The 22931-nt window shown below is 46.2% G+C and overlaps 1 protein-coding gene across 3 annotated transcripts in view; it reads right to left on the bottom strand.

The window, feature by feature from the left end:
• The window catches only part of LOC116947378 (uncharacterized), a 40550-nt gene extending 18357 nt beyond the window's left edge, over positions 1 to 22193 (bottom strand). The window contains exons 1-3 of one of the 3 annotated variants that reach the window (XM_032963038.2): positions 22071 to 22193; positions 17831 to 17975; positions 2431 to 2629 (exon numbers count right to left, since the gene is read on the bottom strand). In XM_032963038.2, the coding sequence (XP_032818929.1) occupies positions 2431 to 2629; positions 17831 to 17935 (304 nt within the window). In that variant the 5' untranslated portion in view covers positions 17936 to 17975; positions 22071 to 22193. Of the gene's footprint in view, positions 1 to 2430; positions 2630 to 17830; positions 17976 to 21433; positions 21885 to 21905 lie in introns of those variants that run through there. The other 2 variants (XM_032963037.2, XM_032963036.2) reach the window with 2 other exon arrangements.
• Positions 22194 to 22931: the final 738 nt, after the last annotated feature.

Raw genomic sequence — 22931 nt, 5'->3', positions numbered from 1 at the left:
GTACACGGAGAAAATTAATGCAGACAAGAGGATAACACTTAAAGCTCCACACACAGATGGGTTAAAAATATTGTTGTACTACCATTCCCAGTAGTGACAAGCCACAGCCCCAGCTTAGCTTCTAAGATCTGATGAGATTGGGTCCATTGCGGGTGATTTGAGCTGTGAATGTTCAGTTAGGTAAATAAAACTGCATAAACATTCAAATGAAATGTTAATTGCTTGGCTTTTAAATGCTTCAGTAAACACTTCCCCAGGCATATCCTGAGCGAGTAAACAGTCTGATAAAAGATACAAGGGCTGTTCTATCTGTGGGACCTTTTCGCCAGTATCAAGATGATGAAAAACATACAGGAGGTGCAAAGATGTTCACACACCAAACAGACAACTATTACAAGGCGTCAAGTCTGCATTAACCACACGTACTTTTGGTAAATCATGAAAATAAATATGCTAAAAGAGGTTGTCTCTGGTGTAGGCAAATTAGTTTCGAGGACAATCCATACATTATCCAAGCATATTTGTTTTTGCATGTTCTGCCACAAGTATGTATGGTTTATGCAGACTTGATGCCTACTAATCGGTGTGCCTATTTTATGTGTGAACATCTTAACACCTCCTGTATTTTCAATCAAGGGAAGGGCAATTTGAGGGAAAGGCAGTGGGATTTCAGCAAAATATGACTGAGCAAACACAGTGGTGGAATTGTGGATGTAATATTAATGATTGGAACTGGTGAACAGCATAAATACCAAAGAAGATGATATATGGACTTTATTTTGTTGTAGCATTATCATATGTAAGTACTGTAAATGCTATAAGCCAGGGGTGGGGAATCTACGGACTATGGCCACACGAGGCCTACCACTTCGAAATGGCCTACAAATAAAATATATCCCGTCACTGCAAGCGTCTTAGCTGTAATTCATCGGTTATTAGAGGGGGGTATTTCTTACCTGGCAAACACTGTGTATGTAATATTGGCATGCTCAGTAAAGGTGAATCCTAATCATGTTGCAGGTTATTATTGGATAAGGCTAAGGGTGTGTGGCAATGTGCGGCACCGCCAAACGGATTTGGAAGTCCTATTCACCCCACAGTAAGGAAAATATTCCCCCAGCTCCTACTTATGAACAGTACTGATTGTGTTGACTGTAATTTTTCCCTGTGGTTTTGATCGATTTACTGCTGGTTATGGTTGCATTTGTGGACCGAGTATTGCATAACCTGCATTTTTTTAAATACAAAATCTGCATATTGACGTAACCTGCGTTATTGAGTGGCACTATGCAGCTCTAGATTCTGGGCAAAGAGAAGTCATAAGTCTGCACAGAGACAGCTGTGCAAAATATAATTTACTTGTGATACTGCACTACTTGTTAGCAGCAGCAGCAGCAGCGGCGTTGTTCTATCCAATGCTGTATGAAGGCCTCCCCCACACCGATGCAATGCCTCACGTTGCCTGCGATACCACAAGCCATCTCGTTCCTGGACATGAGCGGAGCTTGTCGGCTCCATCTCTACGGCGGACGGCGGTCTTCTTGAGCCAATCCGTGACCGGTCTCGGCCATTGGTGGTCATCCCTTGTAGCTGTGACGTGTCGTGCCCAAGGCCACTTCCTTTACCTTGCTAGTCAAGACGATGCCTCTGATTTGTTTGGGGTGTGCTCCCTGATCTATGTGTTCCTCTTCCTGTCACTTGGCGCACTTCCACGCGCGCACCTCCGCCTGCGTGTTTGTGCCACTTTTTAAAGTATTGTGTCCGGATCTGATCCAAAATGCCATGGATAAAATAAGTCACCGTTTAAAAATGTACTTCTTTCAGCACGTTTATAAACTTGTGTCATGCACACTTGGCTTGACATTTGTATAAATACCGGTTCGAGTAGTGGAGCATTCCAACAAAGTAATTTAGACAAAGTATGGCACGAGTTTGCCTTGCCCGCATTGCTGGAATCTGTAAGAGTTTTTTTTTAAGTTCAACTTTTTTTAAGCTATGAAACTTTTCCTACAGCTATAGCAGCATAACACGTGTGTACACGAAACAATTTGAAGCGTTTTGTGCATCATCAGCCAGAAAAATATATATACATGTTTGGAGTGGATGTCTTCAGGGCAGATACTATGAATAACAAAAAGTAACACGTTATTTTTCTCGCGTGGGTTATAGCCGTGGCTGTGTGTACAATCTCATATATTGCTGCTCATATGTAACTTGACGGCGAAATTGTTCCAATTTTACCTTACCAAGCCGTGAATACGATGATGGTAAACTCCATTGTTTTCTGCACCTAGAATGAACGCAACGCTGACCCCGTTTCCTTCACGCTCCAAGTTTCGCAATCAACTTGCCTCAAAACAATAAATCATCGCACACAAAAAAAGTTGGACGGAAGGAGCTGCGAGGTGCGTGTAATTATGGTGCACTTGCCTCGGTGGTCGATGTTTGTGCTGGTGTGGTCGTTAGCCAGTGCCTCTTGCCCAGACGGCTGCTCGTGTTGATCCGCGCCGAGCTCCGCCGCTGCTGCTGCTGCTGCTGCTCCTGTGGCTGGCTGCAGCACCGCCACTGGACCCTCACCCTTGAATAACTCGACACTTTTCCTGCATGCCTGAGTCTGTGAGGGCAATAGCTGTAGACGAATAAAAACAACAACAAATATATTAACAATAATATTAAAGTAATCATTCACAGTGCTTTGTCAATCAATTCAAGTTAAGGGTATTTAGTTTAACCACGAGGTGAGGACTCAAGAGACCAGGATAGAGTCTCATTTCGCAATAGCGACCTTGGTGACAACATTTTTTGACAAAATAAAAAAAACAAAAAATAAAGTACAGCAAAGAAGCAAAGAGAAATCAGAGCAAACACAAATGTCTCATGAGATATTGAAATATTGCACGAACAATTAATTGCTGGAGGAAAGGCCTCTCCACCCCATGGCGAAGGCCACCCCATACCGTATTCGTTGTTGGGGGTTGTGTGACCATACTTCACCACATTTGGTAAAGGGTGGAGGTCCCGGGACCGGTTCAGTAATAACTCGCCACTGACGTTAAGCGGGAAATGAACTCAGGTCACCGGGCTCAGAGCACAGTTCACTCATCACGACATGAACACATTCCTCAAGACAGCATATACACATGTAAATATCGTCCTCATGATGGCAAGGCTGAGCACCTGTTAGGGTTAGTACCCAACGGGCTGGGTCGTGGTGTCGACATGACGCTTGGCAGCTTTTGCCCACTGCTAATTGCACAACGTGCTTGGTGCTCACTTTAGCCTCAGGTGACATTGGACTCAGAATTTGTTTTCATCATTGCGTGTTCACTTCAACGCAACAATCCACTAATTTGCAGAGGCGTCACGGTGGCGCCCTACGCCAGGCTAAGTGCACTTCAGAGATCCCGTGGAGTGGTGAAAGCTCATTGGCAGGTCACAGGGCAGACCCAGGTCACAGGGCAGACCCAGATTGCCGTCATTGAACTCTGCACACTCACACCTTTTGTTGTAATAACCCAAGGGTTTATTCGCCGAGTGCAGCGGTACTTAGCGGTAGGCGGATGCACATACTGTATCTTATCAGGGAAATATTAGATTTTCTTTGCTTTGTTTGAAAAGACAGCTGCTCGCTGGACACAGTTTTCCCGAACGACTGAAACGTCAGACGGTGAGCAAGGATGCGCACTCGCACCCTTAAACGTGTAACGGTGGCTGTTCACCCGCATCGGTAATGAGCAGGCTGCACTGTGGTGATGTCTGCCTGTATTGCTGCGTGGCTACTGTGATAGCAGTGGTAAATTGCACCACGTGTTGTATTTTTTGGTAAACCGCTTTGCAAGTTCTGCATTTGCCGTCCTGTGCCACAAAAAGAGAACCGATGCCCTTCGCACGACGCCTCTCGGCGGGGTAAACGAAACCGTCATCGTGACGCTGTGTTTTTAAAGTTGCGGCCTTGTGCTGTCCGTGGTGCTTTAAAAAAAAAACACACACAATAATGCATAAAATGTTTATAGCTCAAGCGGCAACATTTGTTGGCCATAAATAGCCCTGGACACTTTCATTTTGATGCCCATGTGGATTCTCAAGTTAGCTCGAAAATCCCGACGGACTGTAACGCCGCCACCCTGAATTTCTCACCACAGGACCACCAACGGAGAACCAAGCGAGATCTTGCGCCTCATTAGGCAAGCGGGGAGGCAATCTTCGTAGATGCACCTCGACCACCGGTTAACATTTGCGCACACGGTGGAGCGAGGCAAGCGGCCGATAGGAGCATGAACCCGTTTATAACATCATTGTTGTCTCACAGTTTAATAACGTTAAGTTAAATCGCCGAGGTTCACGGTCTGCCATATAACGCCACTTTGGCGGAGTGAGTTCAAGCACGTCCAGGGCTGACCATTGATTTAGCACTTCAATTTGTGTTCGTTTCATGTCAGGGAAAAAGATTCGTAACGATCCAATAATTACACAATAGCCGCTTGTAATGTCAAGCATGCAAAGCATACGCTCTAAGGCACCGCTACTTGTGACATGGCCGTGTGGACCGGCTGGCCACAGCCCCCCACCTTGGTGCCAACGTTCGACATATGGAAAACATGGTGCCACCTGAGGGTCACAGCTAAAAACAGCGTTGTCTACGGCCTTTTTTAAATGAACCCTACAATCCAATATCCGAGACGGGGCTGGCGGGTCGCTCTGAGATGGAGCCTATTTGAGACAGCCATCTGCAAAAGGCAGTACCGTTGGGTAAAAAAAAAAAAAACTATTTTCTCCGCTATGACGAAGGACCATTCCCTGAAACGTCAGCTATTTAATATATATAGAACTAATTTCCTTCTAGGGAAATTCTTGACGAATGTGTGTCGAGTTCTTGTTGTACATTGAGAAGGATCGTGGAATATACATGTGGTATTTGTGTTATCTCCCTTGAATGTGCGGGTTTTCTGCAGGCACTCCGATTCCCTCCCACGTACAAGAATGTGTACAAAACAAATTGGTCCAATGTTCCCAACCAGCGCCCTCCATTGAGTATGTTCCGAGGCTCAGCGAGGCTTTCTTGGGTTACGTATACACATCATAACCCAAAGTGGCAGCCAAGGAATGGAACGTGTTTGAGGAAGCCATCCAGTGAAGGAAATGGAGCGATGAAAACAACCTATGAGCAGGTGCTCGACAGACTGTTACATCGTAGAACTACTTGGGTAGCCCTTCATCCAGCATTGGATTGATCTTGGCTGATGACGACTTTCCCTTCCCAATTCTCCACAACAGTGCAACAAAGTGAGTTTCTTCGCAGTGATATTGTCCTTCAATCGGCAGGCGCCATAGCTCACATGGCCCCTGCAAACAGCAGCAGAAAACTCCCCGCAGCATTCACCTCGCCGACGTGTTTCCCCCGATGTACCGCGCGCTCTTCGACACGGTGTCCGACGTTTCGCTTCACATGCCGCGAGTTTCTCGGCGGCCGAATTATTTAGTTTGTGAATTGCACCGCGTGCCGTTCCGCGCGACGTCCCGAGCAATTTCCTCTCGGCGCAGGGAGATTTTTTTTCAGGAACCGAATTCTTAATTCTTCAATTCCTGAAGAAGTCGGCATCACATGCAGAGAAACGTCGGTCACCGTGCTGAACATCACGCGGCACGACCCAACAACGCATCGGAGAGCTGTACAGCACGACCATGAAAAACCTACGCACTTAGTTTACCTGATGAACTCCACAACGACTAAACCAGTTCACAGTTTGCCTGCTTAAACCAATGCAATATTAGTCCAGAAGGACAAATTGGCTAATGGATTCGACAAAAAGATTTTTCATGCAGGGATGGAACCTTTGCAGATGCATTCATTCATCGCAAGTGTATTTCGACCAAGGCTAATAAAAGCCCACTCGTCAGCGTGTCGTTTCTCTGGCAGCGGCAGGAGTGCAGGAATGCTGTCAATAAAAACTGTTGTTGTGATTAACAGAGCAGAGTGCTGTGAAGACAGCACAGTGCCAATATGTGCAATTAAAGTCACAATAAAGCATTGATGGGCAACTTATCATAAATGTCAGTGTATCATTGGATCGATTTGCTCCTAGTACAAGGGCCAAAATGAGTTTTGATCAATAACAGCCCGCTTTTTAAATACCCATTGTAACAGTTAAATATAAATCTGGCTCCACGGATAATTGTTGGATTTTTTTCAGTTCAGGAATAGATGGAATTAGCGGTGCGTTCTCAAACCTTGTGCATCTACATTCTGTGGTTGACCATTCTCTCTCATCTCATCGCCTGGCAATGTAAGCGCACACGGCCTGTAACCCAGCAGGGTGTGTAGGCAGCGATGGTTGCTGGATCTCTCACAGAGGCTGTGAAACATCCCTTCCCGTGGACGTCGAGGTGCCATCCTTAGATTGAAAACGAATTTCTCTAGAACTGCTTTTAGTGTTTCGTTTGTTGTCCTTCCCCCGCACCTCAGATTGGAGCGGTTGGTTACGTACGACATAAAATAACATAACATATACATACCCCGGTTCGCCAGGCTAAAGCGGTACAGCAAATTGCTCACTGATATCATCCGTCCCTTCTATATGCAATTGTGTTGCCCCCCAATGCACGCGTGGGTTTACAGTTGCTCCCGCACGTATAAACACTCATTAATCGCCTGAACATATCTTAATGTATAGAGGACTGCAGAGCTTCGAGGATTGTTGGGCGTCGGCTTACTGCCTGGTTGCCTTCCTGCTCATCTGTGGCTCCTTGGCAATCGCGAGATGCAATTGGACTGAACGACGGCGCTCTATAAAAACTAAACAATGTTACGTTATCTCACACCCGCTCTATAAAAACCAAGCGACGTTATGTTATCTCACACCCGCGCTAATTTCCTGCGGGTCCCATAGCTCACCGCACGTGCTTCCATGAAACAGTGTCAGCTGTTGAAGTCGACGTGTCCTGTAAATGTAACCGCGGCTTATAGAAGATGCATACAAAAAACTTAAGTTTCGCTCTGACAGCCTTGCTCAAAACTGGCATCCTTATCGGCCAGTGTGAGTCAACATTGGCGCAGACAGCAAGCGAATGTAACCGATTGAGTAAGCAGCAGCAGCAAACAGCCCAAGTGTGGCATGTGCTGTTGACCAGTCCATAAGTTCCCTCTCAGCAAGTCATCTCTCACATTTTGAAGAGTCCTCAAGATTGCGAGTTACTGTAAAATGAGTGGGGAATGCAGTTGTGCATCGTTACTCATCCGCGCTCTTGGAATTTCCATTTGAACGTGTGCAGCGAGCCTTCCCTATTTGTCGTACAGCCCTCTCGTCTTCGCGTTATACGTGTGCGTGCGCTACCACGTGAATGCGTACTTTGCCGGTGTCCTAGATTAACGAGCACAGGGCTAATGCTGCAAACGCAGCGCTTGTTATTGATTGCCACCGCGACCCAGATACGCTCCGAATCTGCCTCGTGACTGTTTGAATCCAGGGCTGTCCAGAGAGGTGAGGGGACAGACTGGGCAAATTGCCATGGGCCTCACACAAAGGGGGGGGGGAGCAATGTTAAAGTAACAAAGAGGACCCAACGTGGCATTCCGCCCTGGGCCTCCAGGAACCTCTGCAGAGCCTTTTGGTTTGAGTCACAACGATCGCCGGCCCTCCAGCAGAGGTACGCTTCGCGGCCGGAATGCCTCCGTGAGTCATGACCCAAACATTTGATGCACTGCTCGTTGGCCAAAGAAATATGACATGTAAATGAAATAAATTAAGTGAATGTGCAGGAAGGGTGGGGGCATGGGAGGGGGGGGGCAGGCTGGATGTAGCGAGCACTCGACACGTGGCCTCCACTAGCTGGAGATTTGGCTGAGGTGCCCCCCCCCCCCCCAATGCACCCCCCTTCCCCCCCCCGGCTTCTGTATAAATACCGTAAAACTTCTTGAGTAAACTTGAGGGCACCGATTGAAGTGCCTCGCTTTGACCGATTGACGATCGGACAGATGATCAGCGACGATAACAAACCGAGCTGGCAGTGCGTTGGCCTCTTTTTCATTTGACCAAACTTTTATTTTATTACAGCTGGTACCACAGCTGCTGAAATTCAACTGAACAAAGAAAGCTCAGATTACTATAGTTTTTTTCCACACTTAATGGCATTCTTGGGGCCTCCATGAGGGATGAGGCTGTGGGTTCACATCGGACATTCCTTTACACTCAGACTTGATACCAATCCAATTTCAACACTTCTCTAAAATACATCTTAAATTGGACAGTTATAAACGCGAAAACAACCTAAATTTTTGTTCAAATCAGAATAAGTCGATGAAGCTTAGGGGAGGACCCGCACCAAATTGCGTCGAGCGGAGTCGGTTTGGGCCAATTGAAAAACATTACATTGGTTCCGTTTCGCTGGAATCCAATATTGTGGATCAACGTAAAGAAATAACTACAAGCGATTTTGTCGCTACAGTATTTCTGAATTGTGGGTTTATTTAGTTGTGGGAGGTAAAGTAGAAACAGTTTTTTGATATCAGGGCACGGACACTTTTTGGTTTTATTATTTTCTATAAAATTTTCACTTTTCTAATTTCCAACAAAGACCCAAAGAATATAGTTTCCAACACAACCGTTTGTCGATTTTTTTATTCACAAACACCAATTTATCTGCTTTTGCTCAACATTGCCTGCATATGCAAACGATATGATTCTCACCTCCTGTGCTGGCCTTACCCAGCATGTTTGCTTTTGATCATTACCCAGGATCAGTCTTAATGATCTGTACATTTATGAAGGTCACGTGACGTTCAGTGGCCCGATTGTGTTACTCATGGGATTTGTTTGATACAGGGTGTCCACACAGGTATCGTCCATTGTTAAAGATGTATACTTAGACAGCAGTCAGAGCTATAGGTCGATAAAGCTACAAAAGCACGCACAAACTCGGGTATGTGAAGATTTTACAGTACGAGTGTCGTCCCTCTGAACCTCCGCGTGTCTGCCTTGGCATTGGCGACACACGTCGTACTGAGATTTCAGAGTCCCCGGGGGTTTCCCCAACATCTCAGATTTCATTGTCTCGAATGCTTCTGTTCTGTGCTGTTGTTGATTTCTTTTGACATTTAAAAACCGTAAGCACATAAAGAATATGTTGCTTACATGTCCACCACACGGTTCAAACCGATGGCCAATCACATTTCTTTAACAATGTATGGTACACCTTCATGGACACCCTGTCATGTGTATTTGTACGGAAAGATGTGCTCTTGTAATGTATATAGTAGTTATTATATTGAGCTTGAGATATTGCACCTGTGCATTTTGAAGGCAAGTGATTTTGCACTCTTTGTGGAAGACATTCACATTGTTCGGGTATTTGTGGCAGGGGGTGTTGCCCTCCTGCCACCATAAAAATGCTGCCCCTTTGGGTCCTTTAACGATTTCCACGGAATCCAACGGTTCCTTAGAATTGTGAGAGATATTGTAACATCTCCAATCTTCTCTGCAAAGCCGTGTCTTTTAATTTCCTGGCATTCAAACCTACTTCCATGCCTGTGGATCACTTCATCTCTCTTGCCAATTCCCCTCCCAAATGTATTTTAGTATATAGATTTGCCAAATAGGAACCGAGTAGGTTTTCACGTTTGTGCTGCGTGGCTCTATGATGTGTTTTTCAGGTCGTACCGCGTGATGTTCGTCACAATGTCTGAAATTTCGCTCCACGTGCTGAGAGCTTCTCCAGTAACTGAATTCTTCAGGAACACTCCGTGCCTGAGAAGCTGCCAGCACGTCAGACATCGTGCCGAACTACATGCAACAGAGCCCAAAAAAAACACACGGCACTCATTACACACAAAGTGCTTGCCACAAATAAACCACAATACCTTGCTGATCTTGTCAAGGAGCGTAAACTCCGGTAATCGTCGCAGCAGCGGCTTTTAGTTAGCCATCGAACACACGCTTTCAGATGCGCTTCTGCTGCCGTCTGGAGCGCTCTTCCTTCTGACATTCGGAAGCCACTGGAGATATGCACTTTTAAATAAACTAGATTGAAAACTCACTTCTTGAGAACTGCTTTGTGGATTTAGTTTGTTGTCCTTCCCCCGCACCTCCGAATTAGCACAATTGGCCAAATACATCACGAAAGAAGTTCAACATACATACGTACATCTCTACAGCATGATACTACGTGTGTGCTTATATCGCCCGCCACCGTTAAGTGAAACCCACTTAACGGCTTGCTTTGTGGAATTGGAAAAATTCATGGCAACAAATTGAATTGATATTAGGTAACCAGTTGCGAAACTGAATTGTTTGGGTTAGAGGCTGTCATCAATACTCCACCACACTCCCCCCCCCCCCGCCCCCCAACTGTGCTGTGAGCTTCGCATACCCATAGTATAGTCACGGAGTAAAAATACGTCGGTAGGATCACCTACCTCGTGGTTCTCTCACGCGTGGCGCTGGTAGTTGACCAACGGCCCGTGCCCTGCTCATCGTTAACTTTGCAAGCACGCCATTTTCCCAGCAACATTTTTTTGGGGTTTGTCTCAGATGAGGCATCGCTGAGAATAATGTTCAACAAATGCCTTCACGCGGGGCTCAAGTCTGGTGTGCCCGTTTGTTTCGGTGCATCGTTCACGCGCTGGAACGCGCGAACGTCTAACCCCCGTGTGGCGAGGCTCAGGAGTCGGTGCCGCCTGCCTTTCCCTCGATTTATGTTGACGGTTGAGTCACTCCCCAAGCATAGCGAATTGATTTTATGAATAGCTTTGCATAAGGTCTTCAATCGTGCCAATTAGCCACGTCAAGCATGGACAATGAATATGGCGCATATACGTGCGGCCGTTCTGTCAACGGACTGCTGGATGAGGGCCTCCATACCACCCATGCAGGTCACGGGGGGTATTTGACCATACTTCACCACGCTGGTCAGTGTGGATTGTTGGTGAAGGCGTAGAGCATAGAATTGCAGATCAACAATTCGCCTGTCTGCATTGCCCTCTGCTGCCCAACCATGCTGCCCTGCAAGCCGTCTGTGCACGGTGACTACCGTGCAAGGTCCTGAAGCCAAGCGGCACAGAGACTGGAGAGTGCTTGCACGGTGACTACCATGCAAGGTCCTGAAGCCAAGCGGCACAGAGACTGGAGAGTGCTTGCACAGTGACTACCGTGCAAAGTCCTGAAGCCAAGCGGCACAGAGACTGGAGAGTGCTTGCACAGTGACTACCGTGCACAGGCGGTTTGCAGGGCCGCGTGGTTGGGCAGCAGCTCGACGCTGCTTGGCTTGAGGACCTGACAAGGTCGGGTGCATTCCAGGTTATTTTTCGATTAGGGTACAAGTCCATCAAGCAGGAGCCCAGCGAGATTCGAGCGTGAAGTTGTGCCCACTCAGATCCCACGGTCAGGATTATCCTGTTATGAGGGAGAATGAGCGCTGGAAAACTGTTTCTCACAGCTGGAAATTCTGCACTGCATGATATATGATTTCATTGCTATTATTATTTATTGCAAAGTGTGAAAAAACCATTTTGTGCTCATGACAAAATAAAACCATTGCAGATGACACAATGGTCCACAATAGCAACAAAAAAACATTTACTGTAACAATAACAAGGTAAAAAAACATTTACTATAACAATAACAAGGTTAAAAAAAACATGCATATTGCATGGATTCTGTAACGCTTTCTGACATGCGTTTTTCCTGGGAGGCATTAACTTAATGATCTGTTATGACGTTACCTACTAAACCGCACAACCAGATGACGTCATGCCTAATGATGTTGTGGGGATGCGACTGATGTCATTGCATTGACCCAAAGACCATGTCCATTGTCACAGATTTTTTGAATCACTAAGTTTTGGGGCAATCCTTTGGTGAATTTGGTCGATTTTCTAAAGGGTGAGTCCCAAATAGCAACACAACTTTATACTGAAATTGTATTTATAAATGGATCATCTTTACAACAGTTATTGTGACCCCTTTGTTACAGAGAGAGGGATATAGGGAGATTTATGCGTTTACATTTTCAACTTAGTTGGAAAGCATTAATAAGAATGATGTAGTAATGATAATGGAAGTTATTTACCCAGGAAAGCCTCACCGAGTCCCAATATTATCTCAGGACAAATATGCCTTCGAATGTTTAACTAATTGCTTGTAAGTATTGTTTGGTATGTGGGAAAGCAACTCGAGTTCTCAAGAGAAAACCCACCCACATGAAGGGATACAACTCAAAGGCCCGCACTGATGGGGTCATGAAACCCATTTCTGGACTACCCATCGATAGCCATCTCACAAGCCCTTGTGTCCAAAGCACGCGGAAACTTTTCTGGGAGTGTTATCTCTTCAAATGTACGGGGGTTTTCTCCTTGAACTCCGCGTTCCTCTCACATACTAAAAGTTCATCATCACCACCATCAGCCAAGATCAATCTACTGCTGCGTGAATGCCGCCCCAAGCCGTCACCACCTCTCACTGTTCTGCGCTGTAACAATCGAGCGCCTGATTTAATCACTCCATCTCCGTAGTGCCTGTCCGCACGGATCCATTCCGTTCCTTGGCTACCACTCCGTCACTATTCTTGACCATTAGCCATCATCCCTTCTTGCTAAGCATCCTGCTGAAAGCCCATTTACTTGTCTTAACATTTTTAAATTATAAAACGGACTGCGTTCTCTCACCAATGTGTTCCTCTTTTGGTCTCTCAGTGCAGTGAAATTAAAGTTACTGTACTTAAAAAAAAAACCCAGAGCAGGACTTGCATTAAAGTTTTGAGACTCCGTGAAGCATTCCTGGGTATAAAGAAATCATGTGATTCCATCTAAATGTTTTATTCCAGGAATACAGTGCAAAATAAGTTTATGTTGGACATGAAATCCACGTTCTTCTTTGACGTAATGACATGTAAACTGTCGCAGAAAAGTAACACTTTAAATGTGAAATATGAGGCATTGGACAAGTTAATTTGTATTAATAGACAACATCAGTTCCTCCCACAAAGAGGCAACATTTTAGAGTTGTATAAATGGCACAGGAATGGACCAGGACTATTTGACCATGTCAACATGAACAAGAACGCCTATTAATCATGCACCTCCTGTTGTACGCGAGTATTTTTTCCCAGACATGTGCTGATGTATGCACACTGAGATTAAGATATCTCTCCCTTTTTTGAATGAGAGAAAATGTATGGAACTTACTTAATTTTTTTTCGTGTTCATTTAAGTGCTATTTATTTATTAACGTAAGAAAATATTGAACTCTGAGCAAATGTTCATTTCGCTTGGCTGGGTAAAATTACATTACAGCTATTTGCACTCCAACACACATCCACCGTGAGTTTGTTATTATATTCTTAAGTATATATTAAGTTTATTTAAAGTTTTGCCAACAGTTATGTTTGCCGGCTGCAGTATGCAACCACTTTACACAACTAAAACATTCTGGGACTTAAAACTAAACAGCTTTTCCCACTATCTAATCGCAACAATTTTCCCATAATTCCAACAAACTTGTGCACCACGTTGTGTGCTGAATCTTTTGGCTAAATCAAGCACGAATTAACATCCCTTGGGAAATTGTGCATCAAATGGCAACCGGGCTGACCGACTTACGAGAACCCTTCCACGGCAGGGAAAGCGATGTACGGCTATTGCTTTGTCCCCAGTGCGAACTCGGACGATTGAGGGTGCTGGCTCACTTCCCTGACACGTAACCCGAGGCCTACAAGCCACCTCTGCATTCGCTTAATTCCATATTCATGAGATGGATTTGTATGCAAGATTTGGAGCGGACCTCACAGGTGTGTGTGTGTGTGATAGCAATGAGTTAATATGCCGTCACAAACATCAGCTGCCTAGAAACAATGCATTTAATTTAATATATATAAAACTTGCGGGTCGCTGCCACCTCTTCCAAGATGTGTGTCCAGCATGGGGCAGCAGGACAACGTATCCTCGAGAGCAGCGGTTCCCAGCCTTCTCGGTAGCGCGGACCCCTTTTCAACCTCCAAACATTTTGCAAACCACCACACGCTGTTTGAAATCGTTACATTTCCATGGTGAGGGTGACGTTATTTGCGATTTGTTATTTTTGTATTCCTTTCCCGCAGACCACCGGGCATCCGCGACCCACAGGTTAGGGACCTCTGCTCCAGAGCCCCCTCCTATGGAGGAGCAACCACCAGCAGTGGTGTGAACAAGGCATTCCACAGCAGACACGTTTGCCTCATATGTATTCACACATTTACGTTAGTTTATGTACTGTTTAAGGTAGCTCATGCAACTACCACAGATTTAGATTGTCATTTGTGAAGTGGAGCGATGTAGTCAGCTCGTGGCCTGCAGGTGCTGGTAGGTGGATGTTTACATTGCAGGACCATGAGAGATGGCTTGGCTAGGCCTTCATCCAGCAGTGGACTCACCATAACTGCCGATGATGATCTAGGAAGTACCTTGCCGTATACGTAGCACTGACCAGGATGGGGAAGTATGGTCAAACAACCCCCACTGACCAGCATGGTCAAACAACCCCCACTGACCAGGATGGTGAAGTATGGTCAAACAGCACCCACTGACCAGCATGGTCAAACAACTCCCACTGACCGGCATGGTGAAGTATGGTCAAACAACTCCCACTGACCAGGATGGTGAAGTATGGTCAAACAACTCCAACTGACCGGCATGGTGAAGTATGGTCAAACAAACCCCACTGACCAGCGTGGTGAAGTATGGTCAAACAACCCCCACTGACCGGCATGGTGAAGTATGGTCAAACAACTCCCACTGACCAGGATGGTGAAGTATGGTCAAACAACCCCTAAGACCGGCATGGTGAAGTATGGTCAAACAACCCCTAAGACCGGCATGGTGAAGTATGGTCAAACAACCCCCACTGACCAGCATGGTGAAGTATGGTCAAACAACCCCTAAGACCGGCATGGTGAAGTATGGTCAAACAACCCCTAAGACCGGCATGGTGAAGTATGGTCAAACAACCCCTAAGACCGGCATGGTGAAGTATGGTCAAACAACCCCTAAGACCGGCATGGTGAAGTATGGTCAAACAACTCCCACTGACCCGCATGGTGAAGTATGGTCAAACAACTCTCACTGACCAGGATGGTGAAGTATGGTCAAACAACTCCCAACGTAGTACAGCAGTCCGGCTGCTGCACACATCTCTGTGCTGTTTGTGAACACTAAAATGAATATTCCATAGAAAATGCTATGTTGTATTGTAATTCTAAATCAAAACCACATTCACAACACACTGGTGAGGCACTGTCTTTCTGCTGTAGAGGATGCAGTGGTCTTGATTGCATTAAAATACCCATCACGACGCTCAGGGTAATATTTACAATAACAGACAACACACAAACAGCCGTCTGCAAACAGCTGTCTGCAATGTTAATAGACACGAACAATGTTGCTCATATAAATAAACAGAGAAACTTAAGACGACATTGTGGATGAGACTAATCCGTTATAATCCGTCTGAATTACAACTGCGTTGCTTTGCTCTCCGAGGTGTTTTCAGAGTTGTAGTATCACGTGATGTTCGGCATGACGCCCGACGTTTCGCTCTGGGAGCTTCTCCACGAACCTATTTTCCCAAACGCTCCCCAATTGTCCAACGAGCAAAACATCAGACATCGTGCTAAAGAAGTTCCCGAAGAAGCTCCCATCACGTAGAGCGAAACGTTCGACATCACGACCGATCAATACGTCTACAAACGAAAACACATCTGAGTCTATAGATGTAGTAACAGCAACACAAGTTTTACTCTGTTGGATTGAGGGGATCTGGTATACATTATGAGATATCCAGAGAACATCCTTCATGTTTATACACCTCATTTTCATTTATAAGTTAAAAAAAAACCCAGCACCGCTTTGATGGGCATACAATCTCTAAGCTATGTTGCACAGGCGTTGTTGATGGGCCAGACATTCGCCATTATCTCTGGATTGCCTCACATCAGTCACCATCCACCATGTCGAGACACGGGAGACACGGCTCCAAATCCGTAGAGTTGGGTGCTTATCCACATCGCTGCCAATGACTGCGTGCACGCACTGTACGGGCCCACGCCATAATTACCATGAGTCACGCATTTATCCATGCGTGCCTCGTGGCGTCACCAGAAGCTCACAATGAAGTGCAGAGAGAGGAGGGGGGGGGGGGGGGAAAAATCATTTGGGTTTTTTTTGGTCTCTCTGAAAGCTTCCTGATGCAGTGGGAACTCAGGCACAACATGTGTGCGGCTGTTGAACAAAACATGCCTATGGATGATTTATATTCACGTGCATTCTTTCGCTTGCATTATTAAGAAAATATATATATTGCTGTCATGACATGGTTCAGAAACATGGTCATTCGTTTCACAATTTTTTTTTTTACTAAAAACTGAAAGAGAGTGCACAAAAAAGTGGCACGAAGAGATGCTCGCTTGGAATGACATCGCGAGGAGGAGGAGGAGGAGGAATGAATACGCGGATTAAGAATTGCACGCGGATTAATGACATTAAAAGTGTGATAAAAAATTAAGTGGGCTTAGGCAGGACGCAATGCAAGAAGGAACAATGGACGATGGTCAAGAATTATAATGCAATTTTCTTCTTCTCTCGTGTGGCTGCTGATGCAGATGCAGAGCAACAACTGAAATGTCACATTCAGGTGCTCGAGCCCAGATAACGGAGTCAGGAGCAGCAGCGTAGTTGTCTATTGCTGTGAAGTGGCTGCCAAGGAATGGGACGCGTCTGATGATGTTCACGAAGGCGATGGAGCGATAAAATAAGTTCGTGTGTAGGTGCTGGGGGGTTGATTGTTGCATCGCAGGATTGCGAGAAATGGAAGTGGTTTGGAAAGGCCTTCATTGAGCTGGCCGATGATTATTTCTTTGTTATTGGAAAGCAATCTGACAGTCAACACTGCCTTGAGGATTATTTTTAGGCACAATATAAATCAAGGCCTAGTTAATTACACCGTAGAGGCACAACCTCCTTCTTGATTCCACTGATTACCAACTGCAGTGAATGAGCAATTTAGAATATTTTAAGCAATGTCTATATTTATGTCGCTGTGAGACTGTGAAAATTGCCAGGCTTCGGGTGAATGACGGACAGCATTTTAATTGTTGGTGCTTCGGTAAGCCTCATGAAATAAATCGCAGTTGAAATAATAATGGGACTGTTAGAGTCAATGGAGATTAAACTGAATTGGCAATCATTGTTTGCTATGAAGGACAGCAGTACATTCGTACTCGGTGGAGCAGTGGCACAGTGGTTAGTGCGCTGCACTATGAACCCATGTCACGTGGGTTCAATTCCCAGCCATGGCCAACGCCAGTGACGGGTGATATCTTAACCAGTTCTGGGTGGCCTCCATCCCTTTACCAACCTGCACAGACCAACGTGGTGAAGTATTATCAACCACGACATGGCGTGGGAGAGGGCCTTCGTCCAACAGTAGATTGACAAAGAGCTATAAAATGTATTAGTACTGTTATGGTATAATTATCATTCTGACCGATACTATGCCTGCGTACTCACCACTCGCTTAGCTGAGCAGCGACGTCTATTATGCCACCCATGATGTAGCTTTCATACTAAACGATCAGACCCAAAAGCATACACGTGTTAAATTATGTAGTTTGCCGTGCCACTAAGTTGAACTTGTCTATCAGTCCACTGACCACCCCCCCCCCCCAAAAAAAAAAAATGCAGCCCTTTGCTTATACAACAAAAAAAAACCTCACCAAATGACCTGGGAATACCGAGCCAAGAGCGCGCACGGAGCGGAACCCGCTCGAAGCGCAGCACACAATAGGCTGGGGGTGCGCAGAGGAAGCTCACCTCTTCCTCCTTGCTGTCCTGCTCCACGGGTGGTGGGAGGACAGCCACAGCCACAGCTGCTGCTGCTGCTACAGCTGTGGATCCCGGTGCCTCCACTGCCTCCATCTCAGAGCGCGTCGTCTCTCCTCCGTGCACGGACGCAGCTCTTGAAAGCGAACAACGTAAACGATAATAAAGCGCAAGCCAAGCAGCAAAGTCAACGGGAGGGATTCATCAACAGACGCCGTGCGAGGTTCACGCAACAGGTATCCTGGACGCGTTCACCTCCATTGAATGGGGAACCGTATACTGCATACGTAGTGTCCACCTCGATTGACAAATTATAGGGCACTGTGCACGCTGGTTCCCCTATATGTAGTGTTCACCACTCTCTTGTTTAATGGAGCAATATAATGTGACTGCCTCGATCTAAAGGGACATTATATGATAAGCATTGGGTCTGCCTCGAGTGCCTGATTATAGGGCCCTACTAAACACGATAGTTTTGTAGGGATCAGTGATGCAGTGGTTGGACACACCAAGTTATAAACCCGAGTTCCATTCCAAGCCACGGCTAAGATCATTGGCGAATTATTGAGCTCAGTCAGTCCTGGGTGCCCCCATTCACCAACCCGCACTGACCAGCGTGGTGAAGTATGGCCAAACAACCCAGGCGTGGGGGAGGCCTTCATTCAGCAGTGAATCGACAATAGGGCTATATGAATGTAATACACAAACTTTGTTTGTGTCTCGTGCCCTCTGGTCTAATGGAGCAATGCAATGCCCACTATGAAGTGGGACACACGAGAAAAACAGACTGTCCACTTTTCTTTGTAATTGGACACTAAATATATATCGGCACCCTTATCACACGCGCTCTCTTTAATGGAGCACTATATTTTTCACCAACTCAATGATGGGCTGACATCGAAGCCTCATCTCCAAATACGAATCATCCCCACACACTACCAATCATCTCCACATACTACTAATCATCTCCACACACTACTAATCATCTCCACACACTACTAATCATCTCCAAATACGAATCATCCCCACACACTACCAATCATCTCCACATACTACTAATCATCTCCACATACTACTAATCATCTCCACGTACTGCTAATCATCTCCACATACTACTAATCATCTCCACATACTACTAATCATCTCCACATACTACTAATCATCTCCGCATACTACTAATCATCTCCACATACGAATCATCCCCACACACTACTAATCATCTCCACACACTACTAATCATCTCCACACACTACTAATCATCTCCACACACTACTAATCATCTCCACACACTACTAGTCATCTCCACACTACTAATCATCTCCACACTACTAATCATCTCCACGTACTGCTAATCATCTCCACGTACTGCTAATCATCTCCACATACTACTAATCATCTCCACATACTACTAATCATCTCCACATACTACTAATCATCTCCGCATACTACTAATCATCTCCACATACTACTAATCATCTCCACATACTACTAATCATCTCCGCATACTACTAATCATCTCCACATACGAATCATCCCCACACACTACTAATCATCCCCACACACTACTAATCATCTCCACACACTACTAATCATCTCCACACACTACTAATCATCTCCACACACTACTAATCATCTCCACACTACTAATCATCTCCACGTACTGCTAATCATCTCCACACACTACTAATCATCTCCACATACTACTAATCATCTCCGCATACTACTAATCATCTCCACATACTACTAATCATCTCCACATACTACTAATCATCTCCGCATACTACTAATCATCTCCGCATACTACTAATCATCTCCGCATACTACTAATCATCTCCGCATACTACTAATCATCTCCGCATACTACTAATCATCTCCGCATACTACTAATCATCTCCGCATACTACTAATCATCTCCGCATACTACTAATCATCTCCGCATACTACTAATCATCTCCACACACTACTAATCATCTCCACACACTACTAATCATCTCCACACACTACTAATCATCTCCACACACTATTAATCATCTCCACATACTACTCATCATCTTCACATACTACTAATCATCTCCACACACTACTCATCATCTCCACACACTACTAATCATCTCCACACACTACTAATCATCTTCACACACTACTAAGCATCTCCACATACTACTAATCATCTCCACATACTACTAATCATCTCCACATACTACTAATCATCTCCACATACTACTAATCATCTCCACATACTACTAATCATCTCCACATACTACTAATCATCTCCATATACTAATCATCTCCACACACTACCAATCATCTCCACATACTACCAATCATCTCCACATACTACTAATCATCTCCACATACTAATCATCTCCACACACTACTAATCATCTCCACATACTACTAATCATCTCCACATACTACTAATCATCTTCACATACTACTAATCATCTTCACATACTACTAATCATCTCCACATACTACTAATCATCTCCACATACTCATCTTACTGAAATCAACATATTACAATGCCTTCTCAAAACGTCGTGTGCATACATGAGTTAGTCCACGTGTTCTACACTCTCAACGATTATTTTAGAATGGAAAGATCTCACCTGGTTAAGCAAAAATACACTTAAAAATGTATATACTATGTTAGTGCTGATTTAAGAGCCATGTGCACAAACGTGATGCTTCAACTTGTATGGGACAATCACTGCGCATCACAACATTGCAACAACGCTCACATTCGTCAGTAACACTAACCGAGGCGACGTTTCGGACAACGGCCCTTCTTCAGAACACACAAGACAGGCCAGAGGTTCATGTTATAAGAATCCACACGAGCCACGCACGAATGCCCCAGTCGTGACATTGGCACCCAGGAGCGTGCCAGGCGCAGCCCTGCAATTGCCCACTCGCACCGCTGCCGGCGTAACGGACTGCACAGGAGACTTCGTCCATCTCAGTTTTGTTTTCGGTTTCATTTATTTGGTGTAGCCCTGTGAGCCATTCGGCTCTCGACTCGGGTGCAACCGCAACAAACAAAAAACATGAACAAGAGAACATCTTAAAGTGACTATGTGACTGATGCGCAAACAGAAAAATCCAGGAAACAAAAACAGCAAAATCTTCCAGAAAAGGCACCGTGTACACCAACACTGTGTGCAAAAATCCCAGTGGGATGCAAGTCAAACAACAACAACAACAACAACCACAAGACAACTTAGATTAAGGCCATCAGTCTAACTCCGTACGACAACAAACAAACATGGCCAAACCAAAAAAACGTTTTCGAAATCACCAACATAAATCCATAAAAGCAATGTAACAGTGATCATAAAAACTGTGACCGAAATTTCACAATAAACGACATAAACAACATGTACCACCAAAAAAACCCTGCAGCCATAGCTGGCTGCATGATTCACTCCACAACAGCAGGAGCATCAGTTGGAGTATCAACATTTTTCAATGCACCTTTACAGATCTGCACACTAAATCAGAGCGTTACCTCGGCCGACTCTTTACACGCTCACCACAGCGGATAGAGATGGGAGCACCACACACTTCTACCCCGCCACACCACAACGTACCCACCTGGATACTGACCCTGCCCTGGACATGGGCGCTGGTCCCTGGCTGGACGGAGTTTCGAGGTTTGGAAGTTAACAAAATAAAATAAAACTTGACCATTTTCTGGGTTCTTTCGGTAAAATCACGTAGAATTTAGATAACATAATACAAATACTAATAACATAATGATACAATTCTCACGACGTTTCGGCCACGACACAAGTAGCCTTCCTCAGGTGACTTTACCGAAAGAACCCAGAAGATGAATCCCTGCAGTCACGAAAGCTTTAAATCGAAATTTAACTTGACCATTGTTTCAACCGCCGCCCCTGGAGATCGAATCGAACCGGCGCACTCGTGGATTGCCAACAACCGGTTCGGTGCGCCAATAATAATAATAATCATCATCATGTGCACAGCACGGGGCTGCAAGCATAGTGCCTACTGGGGTTGCCACAAATCGAAAACTCCATCCGCGCCACCACGTGCTGCTTACCAGCCTGGGGGGAATGCGTGGAGCTCGCTCCTGCTGCTGCTGCTGGTCGTGGTGAGGGAGGGAGCTCACTGCTGCTCGTGGTGAGGAAGGGAGCCCGTGGTGAGGGAGTGAACTCACTGCTGGTCGTGGTGAGGGAGGGAGCCCGTGGTGAGGGAGTGAACTCACTGCTGGTCGTGGTGAGGGCGAGCGAGCGCGGAGCCTCCTCGATCCCACGCAGCCGCTCACTCCGAATGTGTGGCGAGGGCGTTTCGCGGTTTCCTGTCTCAAACTCCCTCACAACTCCATCCCTCCCAACACCACCCACAACCACCACCCAGCATCCCTCCCACCACCACCACCACCACCCACAACAACCACCACCCAGCATCCCTCCCACCACCACCCACAACCACCACCCAGCATCCCTCCCACCACCACCCACAACAACCACCACCCAGCATCCCTCCCACCACCACCACATCCACAAGTAACCACCCAGCACCCCACCACTCAGCCCCAACTACCCCCACCACCACAACCACCCAGAATTCTGAACAGCCGCGACTACCAACCCACCCCCACCCCCAGCAGACCACACCACTACCACCACCCCCCACCACTACCACCACCCCCCACCACTACCACCACCCCCCACCCCCACCACTACCACAACCCCCCACCACTACCACCACCCCCCACCCCCACCACTACCACCACCCCCCACCACTACCACAACCCCCCACCACTACCACAACCCCCCACCACTACCACCACCCCCCACCCCCACCACTACCACCACCCCCCACCACCCACCACTACCACAACCCCCACCACTACCACCACCCCCCACCACTACCACCACCCCCCACCACTACCACCACACCTCACCACTACCACCACCCCCCACCACTACCACCACCCCCCACCACTACCACCACCGCCCCCCCCTCCCCCCCAGCATCGCGACCCGCCCATCCTCAACAATCCCCCCACAACTCCCCCCCACCCCCCCCCCACCACCCCTCACCACTCCCCCACCATTCCCCC

The sequence above is a fragment of the Petromyzon marinus genome, chromosome 29, assembly GCF_048934315.1.
Source record: "Petromyzon marinus isolate PM22_M1 ecotype Great Lakes invasive population chromosome 29, UKy_Petmar_22M1.pri1.0, whole genome shotgun sequence".
Lineage (NCBI taxonomy): Eukaryota > Metazoa > Chordata > Hyperoartia > Petromyzontiformes > Petromyzontidae > Petromyzon > Petromyzon marinus.
The sequence above is the reverse complement of the archived record's forward strand: the minus strand, read 5'-3'. Positions and strand labels throughout refer to the sequence as shown.